At 54.4% G+C, this 16,472-nt stretch overlaps 2 protein-coding genes across 2 annotated transcripts; one reads left to right on the top strand and one right to left on the bottom strand.

The window, feature by feature from the left end:
• Positions 1-1,474: 1,474 nt before the first annotated feature.
• MYOC (myocilin) lies at positions 1,475-4,961 on the bottom strand. Its single transcript, XM_027734870.2, has 3 exons — positions 4,208-4,961; positions 3,591-3,710; positions 1,475-3,504 (listed from the first exon to the last, which is right to left on the bottom strand). Exons 1-3 carry the CDS (start codon positions 4,692-4,694, stop codon positions 2,720-2,722), a joined length of 1,392 nt encoding a protein of 463 aa, XP_027590671.1. The 5' UTR covers positions 4,695-4,961; the 3' UTR covers positions 1,475-2,719.
• A 194-nt stretch (positions 4,962-5,155) lies between these two features.
• On the top strand, positions 5,156-16,187 carry VAMP4 (vesicle associated membrane protein 4). The gene is made up of 7 exons (XM_027734875.2): positions 5,156-5,477; positions 6,727-6,773; positions 7,084-7,134; positions 13,614-13,714; positions 14,226-14,305; positions 14,490-14,541; positions 15,510-16,187. The coding sequence occupies exons 1-7, from the start codon at positions 5,412-5,414 to the stop codon at positions 15,536-15,538; spliced, it is 426 nt and encodes a 141-aa protein (XP_027590676.1). The 5' UTR covers positions 5,156-5,411; the 3' UTR covers positions 15,539-16,187.
• The last annotated feature ends 285 nt before the right edge of the window (positions 16,188-16,472 follow it).

The raw sequence follows: 16,472 nt of genomic DNA, 5'->3' as shown, positions 1-16,472 counted from the left end.
AAGATTCTGTAATCCACAAACAAGCAGTGGGCAGGGGAGTAACCTCCAAGCAGGTAACACTGCAGGTAAGTCACCTTTTTCATAAGGATACCTCTGAGCACAACTGCAGTAAACACTCGGGAAAAGGAGGAGGTGGGGAACTGAGTGAATGGAGACACTGATTTGATCTATAAATGTGCTATAAAGTTAATTGAGCTCTGCTGATGTTTCCCTGGTTTGAGGTTGTCTTCTGCCTGTTTCACCCCAAAAATGGGAACTCATTCACCAGAGTATTCTATTTTTAAGGAAATGCTGTTAAAAGGATTAATGTTAAATTCTGTGGTAATAAAGGAAGTAAATTCTGTGGTAACTAGGAAGTCAGACAAATTTTCCACAGCTGGCTTTGGGAATGTACCAGGCTTTGGGCTGTTTCTTGCACAGAACTGAATGAGGGTAATATTTCTGCAGAAACTTAATTAAAAGCAAATTCTTGGGCATTTTATGCCTCCAAATAACCCATTTTTGATGTGTGTCTCTCCAAAACCCCAAACCACCCTGGCTTTGAGGCCAGGTGGAGCTTTCAGTCACTGACCCCAGTTCATCGAATATTTTTATGACATTTAATCAGATAACTTGCCCCTGGCTATTTACGCTGGAGTAGCTCTTGCTTTTTTAATTTGTGTGGGATTTGGTGTGTAATCTCTTTTCTAGGACCCTGGTCATCAGAAAGAATTGTGCTGAACCTCCCAGAAATTAGGGAACTATTTTGTTGGGGTAATTAATTTTTTTCCCCCTTTAATAATGTTCAGGCTGTGAAAAGACTGTAGCTTTTCTCAAGGGCAGGAGCCAGAAGGGGGTTAAGTGTGACTGGGCCCAGATCCAGCAACCCCCCTGGGCTCAGGCAGGCTTCTTGCTGGGGTGCAGGAGGGGAGGGCTTGTTTTCCCAAAGCCTGTTAAGTAAAGCTGTGTATTCAGCACTGTTCAGCTCCAGCCCAGCTTTCTGGAAATCCTGTGTACACTGGCTTGTCTTCATTTATTTTCGTAGTCAATTAAGAGATGGACTTCCCAGCCTGAAAAGGCCCCGGGGCGGGGCGGGCCGGGGCTGTCTGCCCTCGGTGTCTGGGCTCAGCGAGGTGCTGCTGCTCCCCGGGGCTCTGCACAAACCCTGCCTTTCATCCTGGGGCTCGGCTCATGCCCCCAGGGAGCTGCGGGGTGAAGGGAGGCTCCAGCCTCGCCTCCCATCCTGTTCTGGGACAGAAATGCCTTTCTCCCATCCTCACTGCCTGGTTGTCTGTGCACTGGGTGGGCAGGTCCCAGCTGGGGTGGCTCAGCACTGTGTCAGCAGGGTCTGGCTGCTGCTGCCTCGCTCTTCCTGGGTCCAGAGGGTCCCTGACAGCCCCTGCCTGCTCCTGGGTGAGCCCCAGCTTTACTGCCCCAGATCTTGCCCTGCCCACCTCTGGCTCACCAAACCCCTTATGCATAGAGTGAGTCTCACTTTTTACAGCCATCACATATTTTTCCAAAATAAAGCATGGGAATGATACAAAAGCCAAGTTCTTCATTATGTTGTATATGTAAATACACAGTGCTACACTTAAGACAACAATGTGTTAGGAGGACAGCAGTGGGGTGAAGCGCATTGCCGACAATTCCTGTAGGTGACCATCTGAAAAGTGTCCCACTGTGTTCTCTGTCCTTTCTTTTTCCAACACGTAGTGTATTTCTGTCAGAAGCTGCTTCTCAAATGTGGCATTTTCCTACCCGAGGCTTTACAGTTTCCCCCTAGGAAAAGAGGCTCGGAAAGATAAGGTGCAAGGCAGCAGTGGTGCTGGGCAGTGTTTATTGGGCCAGGACCCTACACAGCCCCTGGGGGACATGGTTGCTGCTGCCCTGAATGCCAGGGCAGGGGGGGAAGAAAAAGCCTCCTAGAAAATTTCTACAATAAATAGATAAATCAGCATGGTTTGGACTGCTGTGGGCAGAGCTGCTGGCCCAGCACGGCCTGCAAAGCCAAAGCACGTGGCCAGGAGGGGCTGGGTGCACCAGGAGGCCACCCGGCTGCAGGATGCTCTGCCAGCACTCCTCACCCCTGCTCTCTTGGCTGCTTTCTCTTCCCCAATAGAACAAGGCTTGTGCAATGAGTGTCTGTATTCCCTGCTGCTTCTGATCCTGCTGGATGATTTTTGGAGGTGGCTGAGCACCAGGATGCCCCTGGGCACTGGTGGTGTGGGATGCAGTGGGTTTGTGGGCTCTCTGCACGGGAGCTCTGCAGGGCTGGAGCCTAGAGACAGGATTCCCGACCTTGCAAGAGGGGATCGCTGCTCACAACCAGGGAAAGTGTGTAGTTTTAGGCTGACCCTCCTGGACAGCCCCTACCACACACCCTGCCTTGGCCCTCCTTGCTCCAAATTTGGGGTGGCCAGGCTGGGTGCTCCCAGAGGACGCTGGAGCAGCTCAGGGCTGGGTGCTGCAGTGACCCAACTGAAACCCACCGAGGCTGGGGAGCAGTTTCTGACTCCCCCAGGCTCTGGAGAAGCACTTCATTTCTCTCTGCTGCGCTTGAGTGCAGGGGGGTGTCGCTGGAGGTGCCAGCAGAGACATAGGCGGCCCCTCCCTCACCCGGGGCCGTCCAAGGCCGGTGCTCCCGGCCGTGCCGGGGGGGAGCTGGGGAGCAAAGCAAGATGCCAAGGCACACGTGGGGGGGTCAGAGGGGCTGAGCCGGTGCATTCCCAGCCCCGGCTCACGCCTGGGAGAGGCGCACGGGGTAGGTGACCATGTTGAAGCTGTCCCAGGCAAAGAGCTGCCGCTCGGAGGGGTTGTAGTCCAGCATGCTGAGGTAGCGGAAGCGGTTCTCGAAGGGAATGCTCAGGGCCCGGCTGGCGCCTGTGGCCGTGTCGTAGGCGAAGTTGATGGTGGCATTGGGGGCCGAGTAGCTGCTGACGGTGTAGAGGGTGCCGCAGATGAGGAAGGAGTTGGCCACCCCTCGCTTGCGGATATTGGTCTCCCAGGTCCGGCGGATCTCCAGCGTCTCGGGGTCCAGCTTGGAGAGGACGATGGCCCCCCGGGCGCTCTCGGTGCTATAGATCACCCAGAGCCCCGTCTCATCCACCGCCAGGTCGATGTCGGTGTAGCCGCCCCAGGCGTAGGGGTACTGCCCGTGGTAGCCGGCGCCGGGGATCTCCCTCTCGGCCGTCACGGTCTCTCCCCGCAGGTCGTAGCGGGCCACGGAGCGGGAATGGCGGGGCTGGAAGAAGAGCCCGCCGCGGTAGACGACGGCCCCCGTGCTCTCCAGGGGCCGCGGCAGGATGTGCACCTTGGCGGGGTAGCCCCGGGCCAGCTGCTCGGCCTCCTCGTACTGGAAGAGCTGCCGCACCTCGGTGCCCACCGCGTCCACGCGCCACGTGGTGTCCCGCGTGAAGGGGGGCACGGGCTCGGGATCCTTCATCCACACGCCGTACTTCCCGGCGATGGAGTCCGCCCGGCCGAACACCACGGGCTCTCCCACCCACACGAGCTCTCCGCAGCCTGCTCAGGACAGGACAGGAGAGAGGGGGGTCACCGCGGGCCCCTCGGCGGGGCCGGGCGGTACCTGGAGCTGGGGAGGGTGGTACCTGAGTCCGCGCCCCCCGGGCGGCCGAGCGCCGTCTCCTCCAGCAGCCGGGACACGGGAACCTCCGTCCGCTCCGACTGCAGCTCCTGGAAGGTGAGAGGCTGCGGATCCCAGCGGGGCGCTGCAGTTTGATCAGCACAGTGTGAGCAGGGGCTGGGCCAGCCCCCGGCACTGCCCTGCCTGCCCCCGCCGCCCTCGGGGCTCCCTGCCCGACCGCTGCGTCCCGGAATGCCGGTGTCTCCTCGGTCAGGAGCCTGGTGCCCCATCCCACTGCAGCAGGGCACATCTGTTGCCCCCCCTCCCCTCCAAGAGTATGGTTTAATTTTCCTTCGGGGAAACTCCTAAACCTCCCTAGACTAGCGCCCCGTGTCCCCGCTCTGCTCCAGAGCAGGTGATGGGATGAGGAAGGCTCTGGCTGACAGCGCTGCTTTAGTGAGGGGGTGTGGTGCGATGGCTGCGACCCCCCGTAGGGCTGAGCCCAGCGGGGTCCCCAAGAGTGGGGAGCAGCAGTGGGTGCCCCACATGGGGGGCTGCAAAGGGACTTGCCCAGCGTCCTGGGGAGGCCCTGGAGCAGAGCCAGTGGCACGGCCGCCCGGGGGTCCCGGCCCCGGCACTTACCCTTGCCGGGGGCGCGCAGGGTGTCACGGCCGGGCCCGTCCCTGCCGGGGGGGCAGCGGGCGGCCCTCAGCCGGGTGATCTCCTGGGCGCTGCTCTCCAGCCGCCTGCCCAGCTCCTCTTTCTCCCGCTCCAGCCGCCCCTTCTCCTCCTCCAGCCGGGCTTTGGCCCGCAGCAGTTCCCCGTACGCAGTCTCCAGCCGGGCGGCCGCGGCCATTTGCTGGGGCTCCCGAGCCCCCCCGGGCCCCGAGCCCCCCATTGCCCGCTCCCGGCTCTCCAGCCGGCTCAGGCGGGCGGCGAGCGCGGCCAGCTCTGCCCGCAGCTCGGGCACGCCGCCGGCAGCCTCAGGGCAGGCGGCCTCGACGGGGCTGGCCACCGTGAAGGAGTAGGTGCAGTGCCCGGCGCCGTCGGGGGCGCGGTGCAGGAACGCGGTGTCGGCGCGGCCGCGCAGGGCCAGGGACCCCCAGATCAGCATCCACAACCCCAGCATGGCCCCGCCACTCTGCGCTCGCCGGGCACCGCCGCCCGCATTTATAGGGGAGAGGGTCGGGGCGGCGGGGGGCGGGCGAGCAGGAACCTTCCAGATGCCTGCGGCGGCACCGGCACTGCCCCCGCCGCCTACCCGGGGCGGCTGGCCGGGCTCGGCGGCCGCGGGGCCGTGTGCCAGGGGTGACGGCGGGGGCGAGGCGGGCGGACCTGCCCCCGCCGCGGGCGTGGAGGATTCGCCGGGCCCGGATCCGAAGCCCGCGGGGGCCGCGCGGGGATGGGAACGGGAACGGGGCCGAAGGAGCCGGGAACGGCCCCGCCCCCTTCGCTCACGACCCCGCCCCCTCCCGGCGCGGCCCCGCCTCGTTCCAGCAAGCTCCGCCCCGGAGCGCGGGCCCCTGCAGACCCCGCCTCTTTCCCTCGCCCCGCCCATACATCAGTAACTCGGCGCTCGGTGCGGCCGGTGGAGTGTCGAGCTGCTCGATGTGACAGTGGATCCTCCGCCGCACCGGCCATTTCCCGCCGGCCCGGCGCCGAGCGCGGTCACCGCTCTGCTCCTGTCCTGTCCTGTCCTGTCTTGTCTTGTCTTGTCTTGTCCTGTCTGCTTCCCTCCTGTCCTGTCTGCTTCCCTCCTGTCCCTTCCTCTCCACCCCTCCGGGCCCGCCGGTGCGGGTGACCCGGCCGCTCCCCGCTGCCTCCTCCAAGCATCCCCAGCCCGGCCATGCCGCCCAAATTCAAGCGGCACCTGAACGACGACGAGGTGACGGGCTCGGTGAAGAGCGAGCGGGTGAGTGCCGCCCCTGCGCGGTCGCGGCGGGCGGGTGCTGCCCGCGGGGTGCCCCGGTGCGGGTCCCTGGGCCGGGGTCCCTGTGCTGCCGCAGCCCTTCGGGGCCCGGAACGCTGTGACAGCGGCGTTCGGTCAGTGAGGGGCTGTGCGAGCTTCACAGCCGACCTGCGGGTTGTAAAATCAGCCGCTTCAGGGGGAAAGGCTGCCCTGAGAACCTGTTGTAGTTCCTTTGCTCCATGTCTATGGGTGTGAGACCCCGCTGTGCTCCGGTCTCTTGCCGCTCTGCAGGGCTTGGCATGGGCATGTCCTGGCTCTTGTGTCTCGCAGCTGGCCAGGGAACTCGTGTGAAGTCGCCCTGTGCTTTACAGCTGAGTTCTTCCCCTGGTGCCAAGGTCCTCTGACGTTTCAGGCAGTGGATACGGGTCACAGTGGTGCAGTTGCCTGTGTTAGACAAAGCGGGTTTAACCTGATGTGTTTGTCCTGGGGTCACACTGTGCTAAAACTCAGTTTAGACCGTGGTCTTAAGTGCTGCTGCAGCTCACAACAGCTGTCAGTGAGATGAGGATCCCGAGTTCCAAGTTGCTTAAGTTGATTGAGGAAATGTGGCAAGGATGGAAATGTAGGGGAGCTATGAAACAAGATCATCAGGCTTGCGGGTGTGGGCCTGAATTTGTGCACAGGGGAAGCAGCAGCTGTTGGTACCTCAAGGAACACTGCTGTGTCCCTGGGCCCATGCCTTCAGTGTGGCATTTCCCCCTATCGACTATTTTTGACCCTGAGCAGATGTTTCAGGGAGCCCTGAGCTCGGTTTGTAAACCCTGTGCTGCCCTGATAGGAGAAACAAATTCTAGTAAACGTCTTTTTCCGAACCTGTCAGGCTTCAGTGGGATTGCTCTTAAAAATCAGCCTTGGGACCATCTAGTGGGATCAGCAAATCTGAGCAGAGCAGAGCTGTCAGACCACTCTGCTTCCCTGCCCGGGGAGCCCAGTGTGTTTCCTTGTGCTTACACCTGCTCCTGTCGGATGGCTGGAGAAACCATGTCCTCCAAAGCCAGCGTGGATCTGACTTCCCGCATGGATGGGATGGTGCAAGGTGGCTGTGGGCGACACTGATGTGTTTGCTGGCAGGGCTGGGGACTGTCCCTTGAGCAGAGAGGGCCTTCCTGCAGGCAGAGGCTGCTGATTGCATCCTAAGAGCTGGAAATGTGTGTGACATGGTGGTTGCTTATTGTTTTTAATGTGTTTGCAGAGGAACCTGTTGGAGGAAGACTCAGATGAAGAGGAAGACTTTTTCTTGTGAGTTCCTGAACGGCTGCTGTAGGGAATGCAATGTCCTGCCTGCCTGCAGCTCTGGGACTGGGAATCTAAACCTTTGATTCCTTTGGGATGATCTCCCAGAGCCTTGGCATTGAGTATGAATTAAGTCTTAATAGGTGTGACCTTTTGTAAGGTGGGGTGTCCCACGTATCCTCAGACATGGGAGGGACTCATGGGAGCTATGAAAACAATCCTTCATCATTGGTTCTTTCTTGTGTATCTTTTGAGTCTCCTTTAAAAACATGTTTTCATTGTATCCTCCATCCTGACTGATCTTTTCTGCCTGCAGGAGGGGGCCTTCTGGACCCAGGTTTGGACCCAGGAATGACAAGATCAGGCAGTAAGTTGTTGTTCCTCAGTGTCACCTAGATAGTAATTTATTCTAGTGCTGTGAGCCCCTGCTGCTGTCTTACCGAAGTATTTCTGTGTGGTTCTTAGCAGGAACGTTCCTTGCACCTGCTTTCTTCTAATTGTTATGTCCTACCCTATGTGCCCACAGCTGAAGGAAATCTGAGATTTGATGCAAGGTGTCAAGAAGTTGAGTGCTGACCGAGACAAAGGGATAAGATTATATCACAGTAGTTTAGTGGAGTTTCTGAAGCCCTTGCTGGGTTGTGGTGGTGAGCTGTTCCATGCTTTTGTGAGGCTCTTTTTCTAGAGCCCTGAACTTTAGCCTTCACTAGCACAACTTTTTATTGTTTTGTGGCTTTTTTCCTTCATCCTGTAACATACTCCTCAACATTTCAGGAAAGCAGTTGGGCAGGAACACACCAGCGCTGTGTTTTTTGGGCAGCAGCTGGTCCTCTGGCCTCTTCCCCAGATAAAAACCTGATAGAGGTGACCTGGAGATGAGCAGTGACTCAGTGGAGTCAAGGCAGCTGGAAAACAGGAAACCATTACAGGAGGAGGATTAGGGCAAGAAGGAAGGAGTGAACACTCTGGATCCTCCTCCCACGGAGTCATTTCATGGATGATGCTTGTTCAGGGCTCCAGTTTTCCCTGCCCTTTCCTGTGAGGGATGTGGTGGTGGTACTTAATTAAAAGTGGGAGGATTCTCTCAGCCCCCTGGTTTGTGTTGCCCTGTTTCCTTTGCTGGTCTCTGTGGAGCCAGAACAGAGCTCTGTGTGGGGCCTTATGACTGGGCTGTTCAGACTGGGTCTTGTTTGCAGCCTGAGTGTGGCTCTTCGTGAGGGATGTTTTCCGTGCCAGGAAGATGCCAGTGCAGCTCTGGGATGACTCACTGCCAGTGTCAGCATCAGGCAGTGCCTGTCTGTGTGCCTGCTCGCCACGTTACCTGCAGGGGCAAAGGGCACTCGAGATACATGACAGGCAGTGGGAAGGTCACTGTGCCCTGAGTTTTCAGGGGTCTGTCTTCCCTCCTGCGTGTGAGGAGACTGTTGGTAGAGGTGAACTGATCCTTGGAATAAGCCAGAGTGGATAAAGCCTGCCTTCTAGGGCACAGCCAGGCTGATTGGGAGTAAATGAAGTAGAGAGGGGATAATGTTTGCCCCTTCATCCTCCTCTGCTGGACAGGAATTGCAGTATCTTCTGCCTTCCCTGTGTGGTGGGGAAAAACAGGAGCTCTTCTCTTCCCACGATCTTGGCCTGGCAGGCAGGAGTGTGGGCTTAGGTAGAGGATGGCACTGCACCTGTGGAGGGGAAGGAAAATGAAAGAGGTGTTCAGCCAGGAACTGGTGAGTCCAGAGGTGTGATGTGACTCATGCCCAACACCCCTGAGATTTGCCCGCTGCCAGAGATTGCTTGGATAGTGGACTTGGAATGAAATATGTCCCTTGGGGTAGCAAGTGGCTACATCTATCCAGTATCTAGAACATCTGTTATAGAACAGTGTTTATTTTCTGCTCTCATCAACGCTGACTGCTTTGTTTAATAAGCACTTGTGCCATGCACTCATCACTTCTCGTCGTGGAGCTCATTATTACGTTTCTGATCTTGTGCCGATGAATCGATGCCTGGTCTCTTAGTGAGCCAGTTTGCTCTGGTTTCAACAGAGAAAGGGTTGGGCAGCTGCTGAAAAACTAAAAGCAAAAGACATTTTAAGGAGGAATTTGAGCATTTGGAGAGCTGAGGCATAGCTGGGCAAAGCTAGAGAGGCTGTAGCTATACAGGGCTGGAGGATCGAGGTGTGAAGACAGGCATAAAAGGAAACTGGATGGAGGACTGGGGAGAGGAAAAAGTGATGGGAGCAAAGGTGTGGAACATGTTGAATGTGAGGGTCAAGGCTGGAAATTTTTTCTGGTTGTCCTTGGCAGTAAGTAAAGGGTCTTGAGTCAGGGTGGAGTTTGGTGGCAGAGACCCTCGAGGCTGGCTCAGCTGTGGGGAACACTGCAAACTTCGGAGGGGAAAGTGGTGAATTACAGTCGGCAACAGTGGCAGGAGGAAGTGTCAGTCCCCTCCATGCTGTGTTTCGTCCTGATGTGTCTGGAAACTGCTTGGTTAGGGTGGACTCTCCTCTGGTAACTGAGAGGCCACATGGGGTCCCTTGGGCTCCCTCTGAGACCTCCCATCCCGGGGTGGGCCAGAACTGAAAGGCAGCTTTTAATAGGCTTTTATCCTTTTCCCCAAAGTTACCAAGAACAGGTTAGGGAAAGCTGAACTCCTTTCTTTGCCTTTCCTGAATATGTGTGTGTGAGAGCTCTTAGTGCCTTTTCGGGGAAAGTGGGGTGTTCATCTTCCACCTGCATTTCTTTTATTTAGAACAATGGCATCTAATCACAGGCCATCTTTTCAAAAGCACCACTAAAATCACCCCCTTTTCTGCACTGCTTGACTTGTTTCATTGCTGATGTTTGTGCTCTCTGGAGACTGTGCTGTTGGATTCAGGTTCGTGCTGGTGCTGAGGCTCAGCACACTGCTGAGGTATCCCAGGAGCCAGGTCTTGGTCCCTGTGATTCCCTCGTTGTTCTGCTGGGGGTGACCAGCATCCCTGGCCCCAGGGCTCGGCTTTGGTGGCTCTGTCTTTCTGCAGGCCCTGAGGAAGGGGAGAGTTTGAGGAATGGTTTGAAGGCAAGAGTTGACAGCAGCTTCCCAGGGCCTGGCTGTTCATGGGAGGTGGCTGGTTGTGCAGTGGGCCCCAGCCACAGTGCAGGCTTTCATCTGGAGGTGATACCGAGACCATGTTTACGGGAATCATTGTTGGAAATAATCCTTTCCATGACTGAAAGGTTTCAGGGAAGCACAGACTGCTGTTTTCCTCACAGCTGGGACGAAGCAGCAACTTAAAGCCAGGGATTTGTGGAATAGTTGTGCTGATAGATACACTGTTGCTGAGCTGTGGCTCAGGCAGTTCTGTGCAGTGCTGGCCTCCTGCCTTTGTACCTTCCATCTGCCCTGGCTCTCCATCCTGTTCCCTCTTCCCTGGTTTACTGCCACAACGAGGGGCGTTTGGGAGTCATCTGCACCAAAACACAGCACTATTAATATGGCTGGGGTGGAAAAGAGAAGTGTGTCATGCTGGCTGTAAACAGCCAGCCTGGAGACAAGCAGCAGCCTTGGGCAGCACATCCTGTGGCGTGTGTGCATGGCCTGTTCATGGCATCTGGAGAATGCAGTAGCACTGTTGTCAGCCCAACACCCTGACCAGCCCAGGGAGTTTTCAGTACCTAACCAGTATGGCCAAAATGGAAAGGCATATTCCTCCCACTCTGGTACAGCAAAGCACAAGAAAAGAGGAGTCTAAACCAAGCTGAGCACTGTTGGGTCTCCTGTTGCTCTTACAGTGTATGCCTGCTGTCCTTGTTAAAAGCATCATGTTTGCAGTTACTAGTAAGAAGGAGGGTCGTGGGAGACATTTTATGCTTTTGTCTTTCTCCCTTTCCTGGCAGGTATTTATTCTATTTTATTTCTCTTGGAAATCTGCCTGGAGTGAAGCACATGAAGTGTATGTGTCAAAAGCCAGTAGCTCCCCGACAGGAAATACGTTTTGAATTAGAGGATTCATTCCCTCTTGCCAAATAAAGCAAGAAAATATTTTCTTCTTGATTCTTCTTGAGTTTCCAGCCTCAAGCATGCCAAACTAGTGGGAATTTTTGAATTTGTTCTGAAACTGCTGGGCTCATGCATAGGCTGGGCATCTTTCAGCTCCCTCCTGTTTTTTGTTTTGTTGTTTTTTCCCAGGGTTCTCTTTTACATCAGATGCCAAAAGGTATTGATTGGGCTGCTCAAATGCATCTGTGTTCCATGGAAGGTCAAGGCCTCAACATTTGTGGGAGTTTATAAGCCTTGATTTCTCTGTGCCTCCATTCTCCACTTGTGAAATGTTTTGTTCTCTTGGGGACAGTTAACAGCCAGCCTAGGGTTTGGGAAGGTAGCAAAGGCTCTTGGTGTTTTGCCAGCAGCTCAAGTGAGAAGGGAGGGGATGCTGAGGTGCAGCTTGGGCAGTAAGGGTCTGTGCTCCATAGGTCTCTCCCAAATGCTGGTATGCACCACAGCAGCTTGAAGTCAGGTACCTGCCCGCTTTGCCTCCAACACTTTGGGGTGTCCCAGGACTGCAACAGCATCTCTCCAGGCTCTGACCTGTACTGGCAAGGATACAGGTGGTGTTGCATTGCTCTGCACATTCCTGGATGCACCATGCCCTTGTGTGCTCCCACTTGTTAGTTGTACCAGGATAACTTGGTTACAAATCCATTGTAGGAGGAAATCTCTACTTTCAAGCCAGTAAATGATTTTAGAAACATTTACATACTGCAAATGTAGACTTCTGCCTGTGAAGCCGATGTTTAAGGCGTCAGAGGTTTTGCCAAGTTGGCTCATCTGGGGTAGCAGATGTTTCTGCTTTTCCTCTCTCACCCCAAGCTGGAGCTGCATTGCTGGTGACTCCGAGCTGGGACTTGTGCCGAGGTAAGGAAACCCCTTTGCAGAACATGCCTCCTCCTCACCTGCTGTCCCAAGGATGGGCCAGGGGGCTGCGTGGGTTGGACCCTTTGCTCCACAGGGCACTGCCACGTGTTTCCCAGACAGCATCAGGCTGTTTCCTCAGTGCTACCTCCCTTGTTTTCCCAACAGTGGCAGCTGTGCCACTCACCTCATACCTTGTAAAACAAATTGTGGCTCAGAACAGGCTCCTGGGCAGGTTCCTACTGAGAGGTGTTTAGGGATTATCCCTGCCTTTCCCCTCCAGATAAGGAACTCCATCACTGTGGAAGGCGGGAACTGCTGCCGCACGGTGTAGGTGGGTTCAAGAGAGATGCTGCTCCCACGGACTCTGTGATGCAGCACGGGGGAGGCAGGTTCCTTTCTGGTGCTGTCCTAAACAAAGCAAAATTTTATGTGTGCTGCTGGAGTCCAGCATGTGCCATATGAAGCCTGTTGACTCAGAAACTGGCTTCAGAGGGGTTGCCTGGGCCGCAGTGCAGTGGTGCTACAGAGCTCAACCTGAAAGGCTAAGATGGGAAACCCCATCATATTCAAAAATCTGGAGCTCTTCCTAGAGCTTTCTGGGGAGAAAACAGCCTTTTAATGATTTTTCTTGCCTGCTTTTGGAATAGTAGATAAATGTGAGCAAGGCATGTGCTTTTCCATTGTGACCACTATTGCTTGTTGCAGCTGCTCCTCGTCGGCACAAGTGTGTGCTCAGTAAGAGGCAGGCAGCTGGGAGGGAGGCAGGAGAAATGGGTCAGTGTGAACCTATGCCTCTAATTAATTAATTAGAAGCATGGGGGGTAGGACAGAGCTCTGTTCCTGGTTCTGCAGTGCCCCATTGACTGGCCTTGAGCCAGTTGCTCCCAGTCTGTCTTGGCCGCAGTTTCCCAGGCCGTGGGGGAGGATCTGCTGTTCCTGTCATTCCAAGTGCTCTGAGCTTAGGGTAAGGTGGAGAGCTGCTGAAGTGGCCCATTTGTGCTGCATATTTAGGTACTGCTGGATGCATTTCAATATGTTTAAAGTGCTTAAATGTTTTTAATCGAGGCAACCTAAGCCATCAAACCTAAGATTGCTGCAGAGTGAGTGGCCTGGAGCTATTTCTGTTTTGTTGCCCTGTGTGTAGTCTTGCCTCCAAGATCCTGCTGTTGCCATTGACTTTTTGGGAACAGTATGTCTCAAACAATGTCTTGTATCCCCAGGGCCTCAAGGAAATTCTTATTTCTATCTCCAGGAAAATAAAAGTGTATTAGCTCCAAAATACAAACCAGAATGTAGCAGTATTTTTCCACCAGGAAAATTCTTCTCTCTTGCCAGTGTGTTTTTTTTTTTTCCTGGAGTGAATAAATACATTTTTAATAACCCTCCGGGTGTGATTTAGGCTACTGTTCACTGAAGTGACTACCCACAGAGTTGCATAACCTGTGAGAAGATGAATTATAGCTTGGTTTAGTTCATGTCAGCCATTCCTTTGCTGTCCACTTGATGCCCCTGGCAGAGTGGGTTTAATTTAGTAATTCAGTTTCCAGAGAGGGGAGTGCACCTTGATTTGATTTCACCCCAAGTTATTGAGCAAAGGTGTGATGTGAGGTTCTATGAAATGTAGAAAGATAAGGTGTGGGTTTTATACCTTTTTCCCCCTTTGTGAGCTCTTCTGCAGCAGAGGTCCCACCAACAGCAATTAGTGCCTTTTCCTACTGTGTGTTACAGAGGGTTACCCCTTCTGCTGACTTCCCAGTGTTCTCTCTGAGCCCCTTGTGTTCCCTGGCCCTTCCTGAGATTGCTGGAGACTCACCCCGTGCCTCTGGCTTCCTCAGCATCCCATTGACCTCTCTCCACTGTTGTGCCCTTTGGTTTTTGTGGGTGAGCTCTGGGCAGCTCTGAGCTGTGATGCTCAGCCTGTGGTGCTCAGTTCTGCCCCTCTGTGCTCTGCCCCAGTGTCCAGAACCAGGTGGACGAGGTCATCGATGTCATGCAGGAGAACATCACAAAGGTGATCGAGAGAGGCGAGCGGCTGGATGACCTGCAGGATAAATCAGGTGCGATCCCAAATGCAGCTCTGCTGGCCTGTTCCCCACCTCTTTGCCTGGTTGCTGGGCCAGGTTACCTGGTTCAGTTCAGAAAGCACCTAATGACAGACCTGGGCTTGTATTGCTGTCCCTTTTGGGAGTGGTGTTTCCCAGCCTTGGGCTGCAGATCAGACTTTCTGCCAACATTCTTTCCACCTTCACCTTCTGCTGCTCTGTGCAGAGGTGTTAGTTTGGGGGCATCTGTGTGCTGTGATCTAGTAGGTCCTTCAAGCAAAGGCAGATTGGTCTGTCTCCTGGCACTGTCCACTGGCTTGCAGAGCAAATTCAGTATGACTTGTCTTGTGCGTGCTCTGGTGAAGGGCGTCACACTGGCACCTGCTGGGGCTTTGGTGAATCACGCTGTGGTTGGGTCTCTTCCCCTAACACCGAGTTTATTGCATAAAACTCAGTGGAGTTAGAAGGAGTGGGTGCTCTGACTGTGTGTGCACCACTGAACCACCTCTTTCCTTTCCTTTACTAGACAGTTTATCAGACAATGCAGCAGCTTTTAGCAAAAGAGCCAAGCACCTCCGGAGACAGATGTGGTGGCGAGACTGTAAGGTGAGCAAGAACGGGAACAGGCAGGGGTGGGCTTGTGGAAGGGTGGTTACCTGCCTGCTCCTGGGAGGGGATGGAGAACCTCTGCTTTTCAGCTGAAAAGATGCTGGAAGGCAAAAGCACCCTTTTGAGTCAAAGCAGGTGCCCCAGGCACCCTGTGTAACATGCCTGTGTGCTCCCCTTGCAGATGAAGGCGATCATAGCGATGGTGGTGGTTATTCTCCTGCTCGTGATCATTGGTGAGTAGCTCCAGATCACCCCAGCCATGTCTGAAATATTCATGGTGCTCCATGCTGGGCCACCATGGTGCTCTTGTCCCTGGGGGAGTGCACCTGAGCCGCTCCATCAGGCCCCACTCTGCCTTAAGCCATCCTAAGTGGTGCCGTAGGCCACTCTGTGCCCCTTCTCTGCAAGGCTCAAACCGAGTCCTGCTGACTCTGACCAGAGAAAGCCAGCACTGCCCTGCCAACCTTGTATTGATCCAGGGTTGGCACTGACTGATGCCAAGGCTGGTGGGAGGAAATGGAAAAGTTTCAGACCAAAGCAATGTCTTCCAAAGGCATCTCCACATGTATCAGCCATCTTGCAATGAGCCTGCTGTCTACAAACACTCTTCCCCTAAGCTGCTTAATTTCCATTAAGTAATTGTTTTGGCTTTGCCATTGGTCCCTTCCTGGAGCTCCACAGAGCCGAGATGTCACTGGTTTTCCTACCAAACAGCTAATAATGACCAGAGTGTGTTTCTTCCAGCAGAAGTAATTCATCCCTCTGCAGAATGATGTGCTCCAGGGATCCAGGCAGCCCTTCTGAGCCACTGGGTCTGGAGAGTTTTCCTCCCACTGAAGTGGCCGGGGGCAGCTCTGCAACTGTCCATGTTCCTTCAGCAAAGCCCTCACGGCCTGTTGTCCTTCTGACACACAGCCTGCAGCAAGAGAGAGGCAGAGCTGGCAGCAGGGTGGAGAGAGAGAGACTGATGGAAAATCCCATCTGGTTTAATTTTGGGAAGCTGGAAGGAGATGAAGGTGGCAGGATATGTTGTCTAGTGTGTGTGCAGGCAGCAGATTGCTTTAGCTTGAGGTTGGGAACACACTTCTGCTCGCAGCTGCTCAGTGTTTGTCTCTACAGAAACAGGGAGGGGGCTCCCTGGCAGGGCCGGGTGTTGCACAGGACGGTGTGTGGTGAGAGCTTGTTCCTTTGTGTTTTCCAGTACCCATAGTCCTGAAGTACCGTTCCTGACGGGGCAGCTGGAGGCTTCGCTGGAGCAGCCTCTGGGATGTCCAAACTGCTGTGTAATTTAAGTGAGATATCTGTATATAGCTTTGAAGTTGTTTTTCTCCCGGGAGCAAGGAGCAGGAGGAGGTGGCAAGAGGCCAGTTCTAAAGGAGTGTTTTAGGAACTGCCAAACAGCCCTTGTCCGGTCGAGTACCTGTTCCTCCCGTCAGACTTATTTTTTATAACAGAAGATTCGGATCCCAAATCGCCTGTTTTGGGGAACTCTGGGTCTCTGGTTTGGAGCTGGCTACTTGCCACTACAATCTATCTGTATATATGGTTGAGTTGTAATATTAATAATAATACTGTTCAAGAAGCTCCCTGCTGTGGAAGGCAGAGGGGACTCTGTCCTTTAATCAGAGAAAAAGAGGGGATAAATGTCTGAAGAGAAACACACCAATATATTACAGGAAACTGGCTCTTCTGTGGAGAACTGCAAGGGTGTTGTTTCTCTTGTGTTAAAAAAAAAAAAAAAGGAGAAAAAAAAGAAATTCGGTTTCACGATCCAGAAGACTTTCTGGTCCTGCCATGGGAATGCACAAGCTCAGTGTTTTCAGTATTGCTGCTTACAGCTGTGACTAAAGACATTCCAGTAAACCTATTTTTGACTGTACATGTGGAGTTTCTGCACGTCTGATAAAGTTTTGGAGGACATTCAGGGCTCTCCACGGCCGGGAGTCCCTGGGAATGGGCCATTTCTGTGTTTTCTTAACCAAAAGCAAGAAGTGTGTGTAGAGCCCAGCAATAAGCACCATTATATACAGACACAGCAGGAGAAGAGCAACTCTCCTGAAACCAGTGCACAGGCAATGAGCTTACTTCATATTCAGAGCCCTTCCCTTGATGTTGTGATCCCAGTCCCAATGCCAGCCCATTTTGCTTCCTTGTGATCCAGTGG

This window comes from Pipra filicauda, unplaced genomic scaffold (genome assembly GCF_003945595.2).
Source record: "Pipra filicauda isolate LSUMZ 115617 unplaced genomic scaffold, ASM394559v2 scaffold396_size653610_pilon, whole genome shotgun sequence".
NCBI classification, from domain to species: Eukaryota; Metazoa; Chordata; class Aves; order Passeriformes; family Pipridae; genus Pipra; species Pipra filicauda.
The sequence above is the reverse complement of the archived record's forward strand: the minus strand, read 5'-3'. Positions and strand labels throughout refer to the sequence as shown.